Raw genomic sequence first — 20,506 nt, 5'->3', positions numbered from 1 at the left:
TATTCACTGTAAAAATAAAGCCATACGATTCCAGGAATATTCCTAACTTGTTCCTTCAGCTCCTAGTCGTCTGTTTTTCCCTCCTCGCCAAACCTGTTGGAAAATGCATTTAATGCTCCAATTCCAGAGCTGCGGCGGGCAAAGCTTTACTCAGCTGTCCTCAGGGCAGCTCAGCAGAAATGGGGAGATTTCACGCTCCGGAGATGATGTAGCTCATGGATACGGCCACACTTGGTTGGCCGCCTTTACCTTCAGGACAGCAACAGCAGGAGGATGCCATGGTTTCTCTTTAAATAGAATTATGCAGTTTTGCAGAGTAACCATTTAGTTTTCATAATGAATAGGTCAAAGTTTATTAATTAAATACAAGATGAAAACAATTTTGTTGGCCTTTCAAACAAACTAATGCAAATGACTATTTATAAAATTCTGTTGATTTGGTTGTTTGTTACATAGGCAGTGGGTTGCAAAAGTGTTCATATATCACAACTGCAAACTTTATTGGTATTTTATGGGATATGCCAACAAAATTCATCCATCCATTTTCTTACACCCTTTTCCATAATGGGATCTGGAGGGTGCTGATGCCCACCTCAAGCGAGACATTTTGGGAGAGAGGCGGGGAAAACCTTGGACAGGTCACTAGTCCGTTGGAGTACCAACAAAATGTGATGTGTAACTGTGAAGTCAAAGTTCAATTCAGTTTTTTATGTTTAATTCAATTGCATAGATTTCAGTTTCACAAAGTTACAAAACAATACAATAAAATTCATTTGACTAGGCCAAGTGGTAAAAGGTTTTCCATCAAGGAAAAACCCCCGGTTGCATTGTTTTTATAATTCTGCAGCAATAACTCACATTGCGCATGACCTCAATGCAGTACTAGAGAGAAGAACTTTTACATCGGATTCCAATTCTTTTCTTTTTACAAATTAAACTGAAAAGTATGCCAAGCATTTGTATTCTCAGCCCCGCTGTGTCGGCACATTATGGAATCACTTTTTATTACAAGTACAGCTGCAAGTCTTTTGAAGTAAGTCTCTACTTAGTTTGAACATCTAAGATTGTAACACTGACATTTTTGTCTGATCTTTTTTTTTGGAGTTTGTGGCACAAGTGGCATTTATTTCACATTAAGGCAACAGAAAAGGGAGCAAATAAATGGCCTGGGACGGGGAGTGGAGCCCAGAACAGCTGTGTTGAGTGTTTCCTAGTGTTGTGCATTTGCCCTGTCAACTGAGCCACAAGGTGCTCCACTTATTCTTCATAAGCAAACACCTGAAACTGAATCAGAATGTAAGGAGAACATCGGTAAACATCAATTTTCTAGTCTTAGCACAAGATCTATACAGGATTTTTATCTGGATCTAAAATAAATCTGATATGAACAGAAGAAATCTGTAAGGGCAAACATTTCCAATCATGCACAAAAAACATAGACGCAGATTAAGTGGTCTAATTTAAAGGACAGAGCAAAAGACAAGCTCCTGTAAGCTCCTACCTAATTCACCTTACCTTTCATAGTTATACCAGAACAGCTAATGACTAAAATCTGAAAAACTGACTGTTTCTTTAACTGCAGCTATGCTTGTTGCCATCTGTGTTGCTTTAAGATGTGCAGTCAGATTACTGACTAGAGGCAGCAATCCAACACTGTGCAACTGCAGATTAGTCTGGAATATGACCTGATAGAGCATCACACCATTCTGGGTTACAAGTGAGTTTGTGTCACAAGTAGGCGTGTCACAATAGCAAATTTTGTAAGGCAATAAATCGTCCCAGAAATTATTACGATAAACTATAATATTGTAGTTTTGAGGTCAAGTAATATAAAAGTAATAATGGCACAAAAAATGCAAGTACACATTCTCAAGAATCAATAGCCTTTAAATTGTAATGAACATTAAACACTGGAACTGGAAGACATTTTAAATATCCCAAATAAATAAAGGAAACAAAAGAAACAACAAATAAAATTAATTATGAAGTTTTTGAAGTTTTTCTCAATAAAAAAGAGCTAGATGAGACCAAAGCACCAGACTGAAGACTTTTATCAGTCAATTTTTGGTAAAACGAGAGAGAAAAGAGAAAAACGATCAATCAAGCGAATGAAAATTATTGAGTATCTTTTCATTTATGAAATTAATTGATTAATTGCTTATTGTGACAGGCATAGTCACAAGTAGAATATTTTAACCACCATAGTCTTATTGACAAGAAGATAAACTAAGGATTATCTTCAGTTTATATCTGAACAGGTGTAGGATTTGAAAATAATGTTATAATTTTGGTATGAAAACTAAGCTAACACATCAACTCTGCACAAATTAATCCCAAATAAATGCATGAATCCATCAATGGATGTATGAATAAATGCATTCAGACATGTTAGAGATGTATCTGTGGATGGACGAAGAGCAGGCCTGGGCGGATAGATATATTGACTGATGCTTCCAGGGAGGTATGAACGCACATGTGGATTTATAAATTGATGGGATGTTGAACAACATTAAACAAAGAGTTCAATATTAACTGCTGGGCTTATTTCCCATGTGAATGTACAATAGGCAGTGTGTGTTTTCCACTGTTTTCATGACAACCTGAGCTGCTGCACAGTTGACATGGGGCTTCTGTCTGTCAGGAGCGATTCATGTCATGCTTTATACCATATTTTTTATCTCCAAACACAATTCTATGCTGCATTTGTAAGACCGAGATAGCAGTTTTTATGTACATAATAAATTACATAAAATTAAAATCCCCATCTAAAAACCAGAATGTCTGAAAAGAGTGAGGTTTAATGTTGGATCCTTTGTAGTTGATTTTATGCGAAATTATTAAATAATAATTCAAAGCAAAGATGACAAAGTTTTCAAGATAAATGTTGCAAGCACATGTATGCACAAGCAATCAATGCAAGATGCACAATCCATCTTAAAGGTGCTAATGCTCCTGCTTAGAGCGGTAAGCCGGACTGCTACCTGAGTGGATGTAAGGCACTGGGGCTTTCTGCGCAGCTAAAGAGGGTTTTATCCTGCAGCAGGATTAGGTGAATGTCTTATCAACCAGGCCAACAATATAGAGCAGGAAGCAGACACCAAAGTGAAGCACTGGGTTCAGGCCAATATATGCCACTTTCAAGGGTCTTGACAATGAACCTTTTCTCATCACACATAGGAGGTTAAGTTACCAACCTGGATTTTGACGGCTATCGAAAGCGAGTTCAGCTCCTTATCCAGTTCTTTGAGGACGACCAGCTTCTTCAGTGTCAGGCTGCACAGCCTGAGGGAAAGAACGAACAGCAAGAAAAGCACTTTGAAAAAGTAGCGCTGTCATTACAGGAAAGAAATCAGTAGCAGGAGTCTGCACTAAGAACTGAGACCACAGGTTATGCATAGCAGTCTGTTTTGTTGGATACTAAACATCAGAATTTTTTTTAATATTTAGTAGAAAACATGATTTAACAATTTATATTGTTGGTTTGCAACAACACATTAAGATAAGAAACAGAGCCTAAAGTAAATAGCTTTCTGCTGCTTATAAAAAAAAAATAGAAGTTTTGTCAGTTTTTAACATCAATATTTTTTAATCGCCATGAAAAACATACTGCAAAAAGACAAACAAAAAAAATAATGATCTAAATTCCTGACATGTAATAAAGAATACTTTTGGATATATACCAAAATTACTGTGCTCCTGAATTAAAAACATTGCTGACAGGGTGGTGAATTATTAAAATTTTTCATTTACGAGTGCATAAAAAAAAAAAAAGCTTCAGTCTTATGTGTTGTCACTGAAACCAGACATAAAGTTCAGAGAAATGATTGATTAGCTGCTACAAGCACATCAAAGACAACTCCTGCTCGCTGCTTGGCTCTGTTTCTGGCACTGGGCTGGTCTGATTATTTGTAGTTTACTTACAATACGAGTCAAAAGATGAAACTTTGGCCTTCACCCAAGATGGGTGATATGGATTTTTATCAAAATGTTTTAGCAGTATTCTTTGTGAGAACAATAAAAAAGTCTATTCGGTTATAAATGTGTCGGTGTTTCAGTCATAGCCCCTCAAACAAAAATAAAGCTCCAAAAATAAAATTATTTTTCAAGTTTTGTCTTTCTGTACACCAGTTAGATCAAATAGTGCAACTAAAGAAAAATCTGATGCAGCCTGGTATAGCTATTTAGCTCACTGATTATGCTACAGTATCAGATGCATAGAATGGTGCTGCTGGACTATTTACGTAAACCCACATAAGGAATGCAAGACATATAAAGGGGATGACAAATATTTTACACATTTATAACTGTGTACTGCACATATATTTGAGGCTTAAATAGTAAAAGAGTTAATAAACCGTTGATGTTTGGTTACCAGATCAATAGCCAGCCGTGGCTTTCTTTGGCAGGATTTATGAAAGAATCGCTGATATTTCAGCATTCCCAGCTCATCATCACTGTGAGCTTTCATGTCGTCTCTGAGGACCCAAATTCACATGTAATTAAAACAGTCTGCTCCTGACGGAGGGGTCAGATCAGATGCCAGAAATCCCTTTGTTACTAGACACAAGTATCTCCACTCCTGTCTGCCACTGTGTTTTGTTGTAAATGAAACTCATTGCCATCTGTTCTGGCCCGGTGCCCGGACGTCCCTTTGCTTATATTCTGCGCCAATTCTCTTTGACACTCAAACAGTAATTTCAGACAGACCAGGTGTTATTAAAAAAATACAACAAATATTTGGTTAAAGTAGCTACAGAAATGCACAGAGTTAGGAATGGAAGTTTAGAAAAGATTGCTAGTACTGATGCACAAAAGATGATTTCCCTGCCACTACCAGTCAAAACACAGCTCTGTACCAAAAACTATGTCAACAGTCAAGAGAGAAAGCATCTATGCAGTCGTCTCTAGTTCTAGATATCTACAAACACTCAGTGCAATGCAAAGATAAGTGACGCATGTTCTCTCTTTGCCCCAGCTGATAAGCCCCTTTAAGGGTAACACCTCTGGCACTTTTTTGTTTTTCCTGGTAAACCCTTCTGATTGACTGTTCATGGATAGAAATCCTGCTTATTGTTATATCTAGGAAGAAAACTGCAAATAGAGGAAATAAGAATTTCCTCTTAACATTTTACTTCCTAGCTGTAGAATTTAATGTCTTTCATGTATTAATGTGGTTTTATTTTAACTACAACAAATAAACCAAACAAATTCTAATTTTAGAGAGCTTTCACATTCCTACAACATATTTGTCATGTAAAAACTTATTACTTTTCCAGGTTCAAATTTCCGGACTTTCTAATTATATTACGGGAGGATGAATTGAGACTGGGCAGAAGGTTCTCTGAAGATGAACCCTGATGTTTTGGGGTATTTTTTATTTATTCACACCAATAGCTTGTTTACTTTGGTCCGAATCCGTTGATGATTTTACTATCTTGTAACTTGTTCTGGCAGTCCTTTTCCCAAAAAGAAAGTTTCAAGTGAACCAAAACCTGTCATCACAATTCAGGCAAGAATGTTTAGTGACCCGATGTTTCCGAAGTCAGGTTTAATCGTTAGCATGTTTCTGGATACTGTTTCAGGCAAAGTTATTGAATAAGTAAGCCGAATGATTTTGAGAAGATGTGTTACAAGTTGCATATAGACTTATATGTCACAAAAAACATGCACTGCCTTCCTTTACTCTGCCACATACATGTATACCAGGCACAGGAAGGCATTTCACTCAAGTTTGCAACATACAGCTACTTCGAATTGAGTCGCATTAACGCCAAACACAAACCACTTTAGAGTTCATTTGGAAATCAACTCCTCTGGTCTCGGTACAAACTGTTTGGTTTCCATGCTAGTGAGGTGGCTATGTTGACATCTAAAGAAACAAACATCAAGTGGGGAAATGAAACAGAATTTTAAACTAAACATCTCATATGTCAAAACATCCTAAAACTCAGTCAGATCTACCCCTGCATGATGAAAGGAAAGATTTACTAGAGAACTCAAATTGAACCATATGAAGATGGTAAGACAACTATAATTCCAATCAAGTCTCTTTTAAAGTATCATATACTGCCAGGAAATCTTTTACAAACTATAATCTTATGTGACTGACAGACATTCCTAGTGACTGGCTGAACTTTACTGTAATCTTAAAAAGAACAGTTTCATACTGGTGCCCAGTCAGAGTCTGAGCACTTCTCAGCTTGAAATGTTTAATCTATATGCCATCGCTAACAGCAACAGAGCAGCCCTGCTCCATCTAAGCCCATTACTCTCTCCATGTCACTCACTAAATGTTGACCTTTTTTAGCCTTTACTTTGCTGTTGCTGGTGCAGAGCTGTGGAATTTTTTACCTTTAGAAATTGCAGACCATCAATGATGAATTAAAGCTGCTTTTAGCACATAGTATTAAAGCAAAACTTTTAATACGACATTTCTACCTATCTTAATTTGTTGATTTTATATGTCTTTATTCCAGTCCATGTTTTTAATACTTCCATTAATAAAAAGAACTTTGTCTTGGTAGTAAGCCAAAATGGTTAATTGTTATTAATCGATTATTGAAATACTTGTCAACTAATTTAGTAATCGATTAATCACCAACTGGAGTATAAAGACTCAAAAAGGCAATTTACTTAAAAATCAAAATAGATTGATCCAAAACTTTACAAAAATAAAAAGATATACACATTTAAGATAAAAACATTTTTGTCTGTAAATAGGCTATAGCCAAAACTCCTCAAGTATCCTGCTTTCAGCATCGCCTGGTTCCGATTTACTAAAAGAATGCTGTTATTCCATTTTAGGCAATGAAATGTTTATTTTCTCATTTTAACAAGTAGAATGTAAAAATACAGAAGTTAAATCTGTAGATTGTGCTAATTTTTATGTGACAATCATCAGATTAATTGATTACTAAATTAAATGCTAGCTGGAGCCTTACTTGGTAGTTTCTGTTATAAGATGCGATGCCGGGACGTGCTGTGGTGGTTCAGAGGGTTAGCACGCCCCACGTTTGGAGGCCTTAGTCCTCGACGCGGACGTCGTGGGTTCGACTCCCAGTCCCAACGACCTTTGCCGCATGTCTTCCCCCCTCTTTCCTGTCTGCCTACTGTCGCAAAAATACGAGCCACTAGCGCCGCAAAAACTCTTCGGAGAAAAAAATGGAAAAAAAATAAATAAATAAAAAATAATAATAAGATGCGATGCCAGTAACCACTGCTTGATTGGTTGATTAATTGGCCATTGGAATCAAAAACAAGGGTGATTCTTCAGGTAAAACAAACTAAAAAAATCCAAATTAATAAAATGCTCAACTAAAATAGTTTTTACATCTTGAAGAAGACAGGAGCACCAGCAGGAAATTTAATGCTACAAGTGAGTCCTTTAAAAAAGGGTTCAGCACAACAGAAAGTTATACATTAAAGAAGCAGATGAATTTTCTTGTGCTCTTGGTTTAATCATTAAATAATCATAATAGACTATTCCTCAAAGTGAAGCAGACAGCTACTGTTGAAACTAATGTGTAATATGAGATAGCTTATCTGTGGCTACAACCATCCAACAATAATCTGGGCTGAACAAACAAAACTACTTATCAGGCAGGGCACCCACTCTGCCGTAGTTAAATATTTGACTTTAGATAAAACTCCAGCAATCATGGGTAAAATGATGACTGTAGTATCTAACATGACTTATGACTCCTTTAAAAGTAGAGGAAGATTAACATCACGTTTCACCATAAAGTGTAAAGTACTATGCAAACCAACCAAATATTACGGCAGACAAAACAGTCATTATAACATGCTTACGGCTAACATGCACCTGCCTCTTAAGGCCTTCTTTACCCCAAAATAAGGAGAAAATCCATCCAGAAAAATTTGGTTTCTGCAGAGTCTAGGAGAAGTCATGTGAGCCATATCTAAGGCTATCCTCATTTTCCATAAAAAAGCACCGACGGTCTTTATACTGCTTTGAGAATGCACAAACTCCCCGTGGCGGCCCACTGTTTTGGCTCCAGTGTACTGTGACTGATTCAGACTACATTTTTTTGACATGCGAATGTCAATAAAATTTGACAATGAAACACAAATTGCATCTTACCAAAAACAATTAAGCAGTAATTGAATGACATATGGAGCTGTAACATATATTACACAAAATGAATTGTATATAAATAGGTGTTGCTACACAGATGTACCTGCTATGACTACAAATATGTTTCACAGTAGCAACACTATACATAGCTGTCCAATAACTATACAGTACAAAGGCTATGACTATAAATGTGTAATTCAGTAGGTGTATATGCCCTCCATAATGGTTGGTTTCCTTTCCTGGTTGCCTTCGGTTGAGTTACTGCAGATAAGTGAATGATCTCTCTGTTCTTTTTCCATATAGGATGCAATTTCTCCAATAATTATATCTTTGACCTCATCTCTTTGATAGACAGAGCTATTAAAGGAGCTATTAAGACAACTACCTATGAGCTCTCTCTCAGTTTTTCTATCACATAGATCTACTAACCTAGCAATTCTTAGACAAGTAACTTATCCTAACAGAGCTAATGCTAAGTGATGTTTGTCATTGAATCAAATGATTAAACAATACTGGTATTAATTTGATTTCTGCAAAATTACAGGTGAATTTGACCTATTTGTCTAGTAATAAGTATTAGGAGTAAAATGCAGAATGACTGCAACCTCTGACATGTCTGGTTTTTCTCCCGCAGGTTTTGCTGATGACAAAACTTGGAACAGTACTAAGCCTTTAGTCTGCAGCATTTGCAAAATGATGACCCCGTCTCATATGATAGCACACAGTTTACATTACACTGACACTGCAAAGTTTTTAAACATACTTTGAAATCCTCATCCCTTCAAACGATTGGAAATGGAATAATAATGGATTAGGTGACTGTAGGCATCTGGGAGAAAACATAATTTATAGAAAGGCAAACTTAGACTTTAAAGCTTTGTCTGACATTGCAAATGACATGAGCTAAGGTAAAATAAGAAGTTGTGTTGCATGTCTCCAAAAAGGAAGTATCTTTAGGTCTGAATCCACATAAAACCTATATAAAACACTGCTGGTGTTCTTTTTATTTAACGAAAGGTCCGATGTTCTGCTTGAAACAACAAATACATGGCTGTAAGAATTTTAGAAAACAGTCTCTGTAGCACAAACTGATTCATGAGCTCTAAATCATCTTCTTTCAAGGCCGTCGGCCAAAGAAATGCTTCCACTTTCAGAGTACATGTGGTCTCTATCACTCTGCTATTTCTGGACATCTATGTGATAGTACAATTTCTAACAAAAACACTGTAATTTATGGGTCTACCAAAAATAGCAGCAGTTGCAGATATGGGAATACTCTACATTAAGAGATGAACTGATCAGGCTTCCTTCTGGTTGATAATTTCCAGTTATGTTCAGGTTCTGACCCGTCAATTCTAATTTCGGACTATTCAATTAAAAATACATTTATTATGGGGGTGATGTGGTGGTGTAGGGGATAGCGCAACTCATGTTTAGAGGTCTCGAGTCCTAGATGCGGCCGTCGCGGGTTCTATTCCCGGACCCATTGACATTTACCACATGTCTTCCCCCCTCTCCTTCCCCTTTCCTGTCAGCCTACTTTCAAAGAAGGAACACTAGAGCCCACAAAAGACCCCTGGAGGGGAGAAAAATAAATACATTCATTATGAATGCCACATACTTTTTGCTTTAAAATTATCTACTTTTCCAGACCGATACTTTTTACGGTGATAGCTCCTGTTAGCCTGTTTTAAATATAAATTCAAAATGCCTCTATGAAGTTCTGGCAGGTATTTCTGCAATGGTTAGAAATAATAAACTGAGGCTGGATACATAGACAAATTGACCATGATCGACAGATGTGTGGACAGATGATACATGAAGGAACAGACGAACAGATTGATGGCTGAACAAATAGACCAAAATGGACACTTGGATGATAAACACATGGATGTATGGACACAACTCTATGGTAAAACCTTTAAAAATGGAAATATTTTCCCACACTTTATTCATGAATTCCAGACTAAGACTGAACAAGAACCCTAACACTGCATGTCCCCAATCTTTATTTGGCTTAAATCAAAATTAAAGGTTGATGATGCGTTAATGGATGAATGATTTTGGTAGTTCTTCGTTATGATGCATCTACTAAATGGAGGAGAGGGGAGTCATTTTTTTTGTATTTGACCTTCAGACAACAGGATATATATATATAGTCTCTTTCCAAACCCTAACCAAATCATTGCTGCATACAAAAATAAAAATAATTTAAACTGTGAGATAGGATGGCTTAAAAAGTGACTGTGCGGCATAGCTGTTATGTTTCGACTGCTTAGCGATCCGACTCAAAGATATGGCAAAGGAGCACTCTGACTTTAACAATATCCTCACACAACAGAAGGGGCACTTTTACTATTCTTTTCCCTGGTCAGCAATCTAGTTGATGTTTTGCCAGTTGCATGCCTTCGGATCACTGCACAGCATTTGTCAGGGGCACAAAGCTGGGGGAAGTGGGGAATGAAGGCTGAGTGATGTAACAGAGTGCTGGATGAAAAGAGACACTTTTTGTCCGGTATGTGCTCACGGGAGTTTCAGCCTTAGAAAAAATTTTCCAGTAATGCTTTCACTACCTTCAACAAACCATTTCTGGATTCTTTGTGACAAGAATATAGTCAGATTCAATTAATAAAGAATCCTGTAACAGAATGCTCTACATTAAATTCTCCAATTCTTCAAACTGAGTGGCACTGTCCTACATAAGTGGCAGATGAAAAAAAAAAAAAAAAACACTCTGAAGAAAAGGCACTTTCTGACGAAAGCCAAAGTACTAGATTATATAATAACGCCACAGTTTGTTCTTGTTTCAATGTATAATTCAACCCAAATAAAAGAAACGCTGTTCTGAAAGTAACTTCTTTTGAATATTTTATTTGCCAACACCAAGCACAAGTGCAACTCTATTCAAAATGGGGACTTGCAAAAGGAACAACTAAAATCTCCCGAGGCTACAAAACAACCACACTTAGTGGTTGTTGTGTATCTTGACAATTTGATTGTCAAAATACAAAGCCAAAAACCACATGTTGAAAATATGTGGTAAATCCCCAAAACTCATTAACACCATCATGAACAAGCTGTCTTTTTATATATATTTCCTTATTAAACTAAAAAGTAACATCAAAAGGAAAGATATGCCTTTTGTGCCAGCTTTGTAAAAGCAAGAAGACTAATGATTAGTTGCTCTATTTGGAAAAAGTTAAATTAATTTCTAGGCCAATAAAAGTGCCCCAAACCAGAAAAGACCAAAAGAGTTTTAAGAGATTTACACAGTAGTGTGTGCCATACAAGCTTAGACTGCACTTGGGCTTCAATCAAAACCTCTTTTAGACCCCAAATATCTGGTCATGTGTGCCAGATGGCCATATGCTGATTGAGCTTTAAATCCCTGAATGAAATCTTCTCAGGGTCACAGTTTGGAGAAAAACATGAAGAGAGTAAACAAAGTAGAAAAAGTCTCTTTTAAAGCAAAGCCAGAATTGTGTGATGGTCAGGTTTAACAACAGCTAAAAGTAATATTCAAAAATGACAAGAATATAACCTTTGTGAGACAAATCTTAAAGAGGCAACCAGGTTTTACAGCTCCAGTTTAGCATTCAGAGAGCTATTCGTGTGTTTAACAGGACTTATGGATGTCAATACTTTGCCTCCAGCCAGAAAAATTTATGGATCAGTATGGAAGTGTTGCAGAACCACAGAGAAAATACCACTGTATAAAACTGTAGTATTTTTGTTCTACACATAATACCATTTTGTTTGAAACAAAATTGTATTTTTTTCCTACACAAAATTTTTTATTTTACATAGAAAAAAACATACAAAATATTATTTAATCACCCTCAGAGTTGTAATTACTCTGTACTAGATAGAGTCAGCAACTGAACATTACTTTGTAAGACTGACTTAACTAACAGGAAAGATGTTAGTTAAGACATTTCATCACTGGACTTCATTCCAACCCTACTGGGAATATTTGTAAAGTCTTTCATTTATCATTCGGGTAACTAAGATGGTACGTTTAAATTTAGTAGAAATGTGTTCAAACAGATACAAGATGTTCGTAAGGTATGATGAACATCACACCTTTACATAAAAGGAGCCTTACTTATTCATAAAAGTACTCTCCTGTCCAATAATTTCCCCTGTACATTGGACCAATACTTGCATAATAACTGCATTTTCTTTTTCATATTTTAGAAAGAAAAAAAAATGCAACTTTTCTGCTAATTTGGAGTTATGTACCAAAGAAGAGTCCGGGAATACAGAACCATGAATAGACAGGGTCCCACAGTTAAACCACTATAAAAACCCTCCTTTTTATTAAATGTTCAGCTTGACTTCTCAGTGTGCTCCTCATCAATCAAGAACAGAGGTGTCAAACTCTAGTCTTCAAAGGCTGGTGTCCTGCAACTTCTCAGTAGGTTTCAAATCCAACAAAGTTTAATCAAATGAGAGAAATACATCCCCATGCACTCAAGTCCTGATGATGACCTAATTATGCAAGGTGTGTTGGCTGAGAGACATCTAGAAGTTGCAGAATACCCACCCATAAGACCTGAATTTGAAGATCCCTGCTCTGCACCATCAGCAGGATTTGCTATAACATTTAAAAGCACTCTCCAAAAATTGTAATAATATAATATGAAGGATTTGTCACACCAATTTTGAAGAGAGGAATGGTTTAGCTCTATTGTGTCTATTTTTATTATTCTGCACTTACCATCCATTTTGTGCAGAACAACTGTTGCTGAGGATTTTAATTTGCAGCGTGGAGAAGGATAGGTGTCATCATTTAGGTGTTAAAACCCATCAGAATAGACATGTTATAAAAGGCAAAGATGGATTGAGAGGAAACGATATTCTTGTGAGGCGGGAGGATGTAAGAGCTGTCCGATAACTGTGGTAATACTCCATAATATAGTATTAGTGTTGTCAGGAGCCCAGCCATGGTACAATCCGACTGTTGTTGGGATTAATGCCATATTTTATGTAACTTTACATGGTACTGCTTTTTGCAGCTTAGTGACAGATTATATTCCCATTTGATTCAAACTAGAGCTTCTTTCACACTTTCAAAAGGATTACTAATAGTGAAGTGTGAATCACAGGCTCTGCTAGAACCTGATAGTAAAAAATAAGAAATAGAGAATGGTAAACTTGTAGATAAAACACTATTTTATTGTTACAAGTCAGTCTGTAAGTCCACTCATTAGCTTAACAGAAAATACAAACCAATTGTGAATTCACAACCTCCAGGGATTTGACAGTAATTTTCAGGAGCTCTGTGGAATGAATTTTATCTTTTGTTGCCGATACTGCCGTAGCTGACATCTCTTTTGTCTGTTTTCTATCCTTAAACCGACGAAGTCAGCAGGTTTGTGTTTGTGGTGGAAACAGAATTCCAGATCAGCCATAGGACATCATACCACAGTTAAAAACAAAGACAAGGCAGAAAATATAACATGCTTTGTCTGTGCAACCTAACTTACAGTTGATCCTCAATAACAATAATAATAATAAAGGTCCTCTATCATTTCGTACATGTATTTCTTGAATTCACATTGTGTCTAAGTGACCAGATTTACAGACAAAGGTAAATCCTGTAAATGTAACTGCCTCTGACAATGTTATGACTGAGCTTTAAAATCTTGTTATGGTGGATGGCCTATCTCAGAATGTCCCTCTGTCTGTCTCAACATCAAAGCTACAATTAAAACAATCTGTGTATCAAATTAACTTATCAAATAAATGCAAACCTCTTCAGAGAAGATTTATTCTTGATAAATTAAACCGTTATATGGGGTGTGGCCCCTGTTGATACTCTTCAAATGTAGAAAAAGACATTTCACCTTATGAAATACTTTAAGTTAGCAGAGTGGAAAATAATCTTACGCTGATGATACTGTACTGAATTGTTGGTTATTTTGACTTGATGCACGGTGGAAAATACTTTGCATTCCAAAACATTAATAAGTCAAGACAAAGAGATGCTTTAATGATTTTTTTAAAACAGACTCAGTTTAAAATATTATTAAAGACCTCTGCTATGATTAACAGCTGTCACTTAATTAACTAATTTTTCAACTAACAATTAAACTAAACAAATTTTCCTCTAAAAAATTAAAGGACATTTTATTCAGGTTAGCATCTTTTAAATTAGCCAAATTTGGAAATATTGTGGTTTAAAAATAGGCATAAGTTATATTTATATAGTAGTTATAATAACTAAATTAAGGAGACTGTGGGTGGAATACTTGTCGTCTTGCAATCAGAATGTTGTAGGTTCAGATCTTCCTGTTACATTTCCATGTGCCCCTGGGCAAGGCACTTAACCGGAAGTTGTCAACCAGTCTGCATATTGGTGTATAAATGCCTCTCTAGTGTAAAGCGCTTTGAGTGGTCAATATGACTGGAAAAGCGCTTTATAAATTCAGCCCATTTACATGCAGCCACAACATTAATTAATCAAACATCAGTCCAAACTCCAGTCTTCGAGTTTACTAAAATATTTATGGAACTGATGGACTAAATGTCTAACTTAATAGTGCTTTCAGCTGCATAAAAAAAACTTGAAGTGGCTCTGGTTTTCTGTCACTAACTCAAAGTACTTCAACACTATAGAACCCCTCAACGTTTGAAAAACTTCTCTAACACAGCTAATTTATCACAGAAACAAACACTTCACCCACCGTACAGTTTGAGAAGAGCTACAAACAGACTACTCTGACATATGCAACATGCATATGCAAAATGAGAAGACCCCTGCATAGTTTATTATGTTGAAAGCATAGTAAATCAAAAAAAAAAAGGTCATTAAAAAATAACATAGGACAACGAATTATTTTTGTCAGTTGCTGCTTTTCTGTGAATCTTGCCAATTTTGACATATCTTGACATTCACAGCTGCTAGCAAGTCAGAGCAGACAAATTCTTCTCCGGTTCAATCCAATCCAATTCAAATTTCTGATGGTGGTCGAAGAACACCACTAGGAGTGAGAAACGGATCTGACAAAGCCTGAAAACTCAGAATCATCACAGCATCCAGCAGACCAGTGCTAGAGAACGCTTTGACTCAAACAGCAATACAGCACACAAAAGAGCAGAGGATCGTGAAAGGATCTTTTTCTGTTGGGTGCTTTTGTTTAACAGTCAAATGACAAAACTCATTAGATTTGATGTTAATCTGAGTCAGACACAAAGAGTTTTTTTTTTCTCAAACAAAAATAATAAAAAACAAACAAAGATCTGTGGTTTTCTTTTGGTTGGATCTACACTAAAACCATTTCTGGTATTTAGGCTGAAATATCAACTGAGTTTTATTTTTTATATTTCATGCTGACCTTTGGTGCATGACTGTTCTTTAACTCCAAAACTATTCACTGCTATGTAGAGAAGCTCTTTCAGAAAGAAAAATGGCCTTGGAATCCTGGGGTTAGCATCTCTTATAAATGCCTCAATTAAGCCACAGTACCTTTATAAGACTTTTCCCTTCAGGACAAAATTTACTCAGTGAAAAGAATCACTTCTTTAGATTACTCAATAATGATAAAAGAGTTGCTGCATATAATCCTCCTGTATCATCAGTGTCATTTGGAATGAACAATAGCAGCCTGAACCAGCTTGCTGAGTACGCGCTCCAGTTCACCTCCCCAGGCCCGACATTTCCAAATGACTAATGGACTGGATGTATAAAGCCTCCAAGTTCTCCAGAGATTCTAGTTTTTCTCCCAATCCATGCAGAAAAAAAAGTTCAACCTTAGTAAACCGGCCGCAAATATCTCCAATGGTGTCAGCTAAATCCGGTGGATTTCATTATCATTTGACTAAGTCTTAGGTTTTAATCTATGAAGCAAATATCCCATCGTTTTATTATTTTAAAACACGGAAGAGGGGATGGTTGAAGGCAGTAGCGAGGTGCTGCAGAGATGGAACAGGGCTCCAGACAGTTCAGAGAACTTAATCTGTGATTAGACAAAGTGGGGAGGGCATCGAGCATAAAGCTATTTAAAAAAAAAAAAAGACCCCTCTAAAGGCTGTTATGTCCCAAACTAAACATACAAATCCCAGAGTGTCCTGGAGTTTTTTTCCCTGCACCGTTTGAATATAAACTAATCCTTTCTTGTTTTGGATTTGTTAGGATGACCAAAATAATTTTTATTTGCCAAAAGCCAGTAGATTATTTTTGTCACAGGTTATTTGTGGGCTTTATTTGCAGCATTTAGTACATGGAATTGGCGGAAAGAAAAGGGGGAAGGCACGCAGCAAAGATTCCAGTGCTGGGAGTCTTTGACTGCCTTTGTATCTGGTATCTTCAGTAATATTACTAAAACTGTCTTAAAATTCTGAATATTATAATATTGTCCGTATAATTTAATTCACAGGGAGCACTTCAGAAAGTAGAATAAGCATGACTGCAGCTGTCTCAATATTACAACAGATGAGTAAATACAGCAACGCATTATTAGATTGTTGTACAAGATCTCCGTCACTGTGATAAATGACAAAGATCTTATCTTATTTTCTTCTAAAAAAATCAAGTAGAAACACATTTTCCATTGTTTTTATTCTGACAGGATCTTCCTCCGTGTCAGAAGACGGGGCATTTGTCTTACTTTCTTGTTCAGAAATTCAAATCTCCTTTTAACTGGGACCCCAGGATCCGCCCACATGTAAATCTGACCCTTCTTCCCCCCCATTCAGAGGTACAAACAGGGGGAGGAAGAGAGGACAAACACATCTTCCCCTGTGTGGAATTAAACATCCACATTCAAGGCATGAAAAAGCTCTGAGCCAGGTCAGCAAAACTTTTCAACAGTTCTGGCAACCCTTTCCTGAGAGTTTGTTGTTGGCTGACAAACAGTAAAAAGACGACAAAACCTGAAGTGGCTCGCCCTTCGGCTGCACGGCCGGATCTCGAGTTCCCAGGAATGCAAAATGTTTCCCAAGGAAATTCCTGCTTCTTCAGGAAAGCAGGGAAGGAAACCAAAAGATTTTTGACACATTTCAGGGAGTGAGAGTAGGCGAGAAGAAGGGGGTTTGAGTGTCGATTGGTCAACTATTCAAGAGTGTGTGAACAGCACATTGGAACAAGGAGAAAAAAGGAAGTAATATATCCTTAACAAAAAAAATTTATGTTAGGACAGATATTTAGAATCACATTTGAGATATTTATACATACAATTTTAAACCAATTTGTAATAATTTTCCAATTTCTCACTAAATTAATTTCTCTTAGATTTTTTCTATATTATGGTACTGGTAGAGATGTTAAAATGCTATTATTGGAATTATACTGTTGATAAACATAATCTCTAAAAATATTAAGAAGAATGTTTTAGGGTGAGGGCTTGTTTATTAGTATCAGTTTCCCTTAGGCCTTCAGGGAAGAGCTTGTTGTTTTTACAGTTTTAAGTGCAAAGATGAATAAAGAATCCGTCACCTACTGCAAAAACCCTGTTCTAGTTCATCAGCTCCATGGGAGCCTGCAGGCATCGTCTACAACTCTGTGTCAGCTCTAAGTTTGCACCACACACCACATCAGCAACAATACACTCCAGACTCTACAACAATTCAAGCATCAAAAGCAAGGTTTTTTCCCCCCAGGTAAAGCCTGAGGCAAATAGAGTTTTATTGTTAATTTATAGTCTGGTAAACATTTCAAATAAATATGTAACATTTTTAACATAACATTTTTAAGCACAGTGTCCTTTAGATAACTAGGTAATTTTTTAAATATATTTGCCATAAACTTTAGTAGAGAATCAATTACAAGTCCCACAATTGACTGTATGCGGGGTTTCTTTCCTTTGAAGGATTTTATCTAAACAAGTAAGTCAGTCTAACGCCAGACGAGTTTTCTCCACCTTCACCTAATAACTTCTCATCACCTTTAGGTTGTTTGTGTACCAACGGGACATTGGCTGGTTTCTAATAAGTTAACCAAGGTTGTACAACGTTTCAAGATTTGTGCCATAATGTTCCTCCAATATAAAGAACTTTTATGAGATAACTTAAAAAGTGGTAGAGGCCAGAGGTTGCTGGGGGGGGGTTTTTTAGAACATATGATAAAGCAGAACTGTTTCACCTGTTGCTGTGCACACCCAGCTAGTTTGTTACATCTGTGTTACAGAACTGACAAAATTCTTTACAATTATGGTAATTTCTTTTTGCTTGAGTCCACGTATTAACCTCAGAATATCCATCCTTCTGTCGTATAACGTTAATAATAAATGTTAAACCATATTAATAGCCAAAATGTTGTTGTTGTTTTTTTTAGCTTTTTATGTTTTACAAAAATAAACATGTTAAATTTTGGTGAAAATACCATGCAACCATATTGCCTTTTAGCTCAACAAGATCATGTGGTGAGAATCTAATACAAGCACATACTAAGAACCAATAGTAGAAAATTTAGAGCAAACAAGTGACACTTTTAGTAATGGCAACAACATAAATTCAAGATTATTCAATTTATTTATTTGCCTGAAGTTATCGTTTTAATCTATTGAAGAATATTTTTAAGAAGCTAAGCTAATATTTAGCACATAAGGAATAGAGCAGACTGTCATACTAAAATATTGATCTATTTAAATAGATTTTATAAGTCTTTAAAGTCAATTTGTCATAAACAAGTCAGAATGCTAGTGTCCAGAATAATCAGAATCAGCTTTATCGACCAAGCTTATGTGCACAAGCAAGGAATAAATACATAAATTTTAGTCAAAATGTATCAAATATTTGATTTAGTCAAATATTTTGTGGTTTTTACTCCTGCTGATAGTGTTTTAGGTGTTAAAAATGGAGCAACAAAAAGACAAGTAACATGAGTGACAAAGGACTGATGGTGCAATGTCATTGTCCTGTAGGGCACTGGAGGTGGCTGACGAGGACTTCTTCATGATTCCACAAGAAAACAGCGGATTAAGCAGACAGATCTGCGAGTCCAGCATCAGATTACTAGCTTCTCTTTTCCTGTTATGAAATCAGATTACTGCAGCTCTAATGCCAAGACAAACAACATCCATGCCTTGAGAAGAATGTGATATTGAGCAAGTGAAAGGGTAAATTTCACTTGCTTAGACATACAGGTCTAATTTTATGTAATCTTACACCAACGTTTAATCTTTGGTCCAATAATAAACATAAAGGGAATTTTAAAAACACAAATAAAGGGGATTAACGGGACAGATGATGTAGGAGGTCGCACACAAACAGTTACATTCGTGTTGACTACATATATGTAATAATGCCCCACTGATGGCTGCCTGGTAAGTGACCTAGAACAAAGATTTCAGGTTACTTCAGTCCAGTTCTGACTTTTTGTTGCCGTTTGTCCATTTCACTTTCACAAAAATGCAGCACAGATCAGATTTGGGGCAAGAGAAAGAAATCAAAATAAAATTGTCAGCAAGACGAAAAAGATGAGGCTGAAACTCAGACAGGCAGAACAAAGCAAGCTCTGCTTACAAGAAATAAAGCTCAAACCAAGGAGGACAGATCCAGGTTGTAGCTTTAAATCATCTGCACCTCTCAGAATCCAGACTCCAAAAATATCATAGTGTGTTTAAGAGTGGTCTAGTCAGCGTGGAAGTCAGCTTTAATCTCAAATCAGGCATACTCACTAACATGCAGTCAGTTAAAAGACAAAATACGCTGATGACTAAACAACTGCCATGGCACACCAGAAAGTCCAGCTTTTTGTGTTTCTTTTTTCCTCCATTACAAATAGTCCATAAACAAATCGGCATTGCTTCTTCTTAGCCAACTGTGTTTGTTCATGAGTAAAATCTATTTGTGGTGTGTCATCTTTGTTGTGTGGCTGTACACCAAAAACTGTGGGACCATGTCTATCATCTATGTGAGAGGTCAGATCAACTCCAAAACCAGTTGACCTGGTTTTGGAGATCAACTGGCAATTTTAAATTTTTGCCATGTGAAGCAGGTAGTAATGATCTACAACAGGATATTAATTTTTTTATGACTGCAAGCACTGGGGAAGGAGAAGCCAAAGGTCTGTACCTGAACTATTTGTACTAAATAAAAATCCCATCTGAAAAGATATTTAACAATTTACATTAACAGAGCTCTCTGCAGAGATGTAATATACAAAGCAGTTTTTTTCCTCAAAAACACAATTGTTTCACTTCTTTGAAAGGCTTAGACTTGGAGTCAAATATTTTCTTTTTAATCCCTTTCTCACTTGGAAACAATTTCAGTGAAGTCACTTGTGTATACATTAACACACAAACAGGATTTAACCTTTATATGGAAACTCAATAATATTATAAATCTTACCCCACATCTCTCTTGATCTCTTTAATTAGTCAAAACTAAGGGGAAAATATGGGTATGTGTGTTGGTCCTTTATGTTTTTTTTGACAACGCCCCCTCAAAAGGTTTTGTGTTAAAATC

At 36.4% G+C, this 20,506-nt stretch overlaps 1 protein-coding gene across 6 annotated transcripts in view; it reads right to left on the bottom strand.

Annotated features, from left to right (window-relative positions):
• zmp:0000000755 (phosphofurin acidic cluster sorting protein 2) overlaps positions 1 to 20,506 on the bottom strand; it is a 162,936-nt gene that overhangs the window by 24,369 nt on the left and 118,061 nt on the right. For all 6 annotated transcript variants that reach the window (XM_044135802.1, XM_044135803.1, XM_044135798.1 and 3 more), the window contains one exon: positions 3,195 to 3,282. In XM_044135802.1, the coding sequence (XP_043991737.1) occupies positions 3,195 to 3,282 (88 nt within the window). The remainder of the gene's footprint in view (positions 1 to 3,194; positions 3,283 to 20,506) is intronic.

This window comes from Gambusia affinis, linkage group LG13 (genome assembly GCF_019740435.1).
Source record: "Gambusia affinis linkage group LG13, SWU_Gaff_1.0, whole genome shotgun sequence".
Taxonomy (NCBI): domain Eukaryota; kingdom Metazoa; phylum Chordata; class Actinopteri; order Cyprinodontiformes; family Poeciliidae; genus Gambusia; species Gambusia affinis.
Note: the sequence above shows the minus strand (reverse complement) of the source record. Positions and strands in the feature narration are given on the sequence as shown.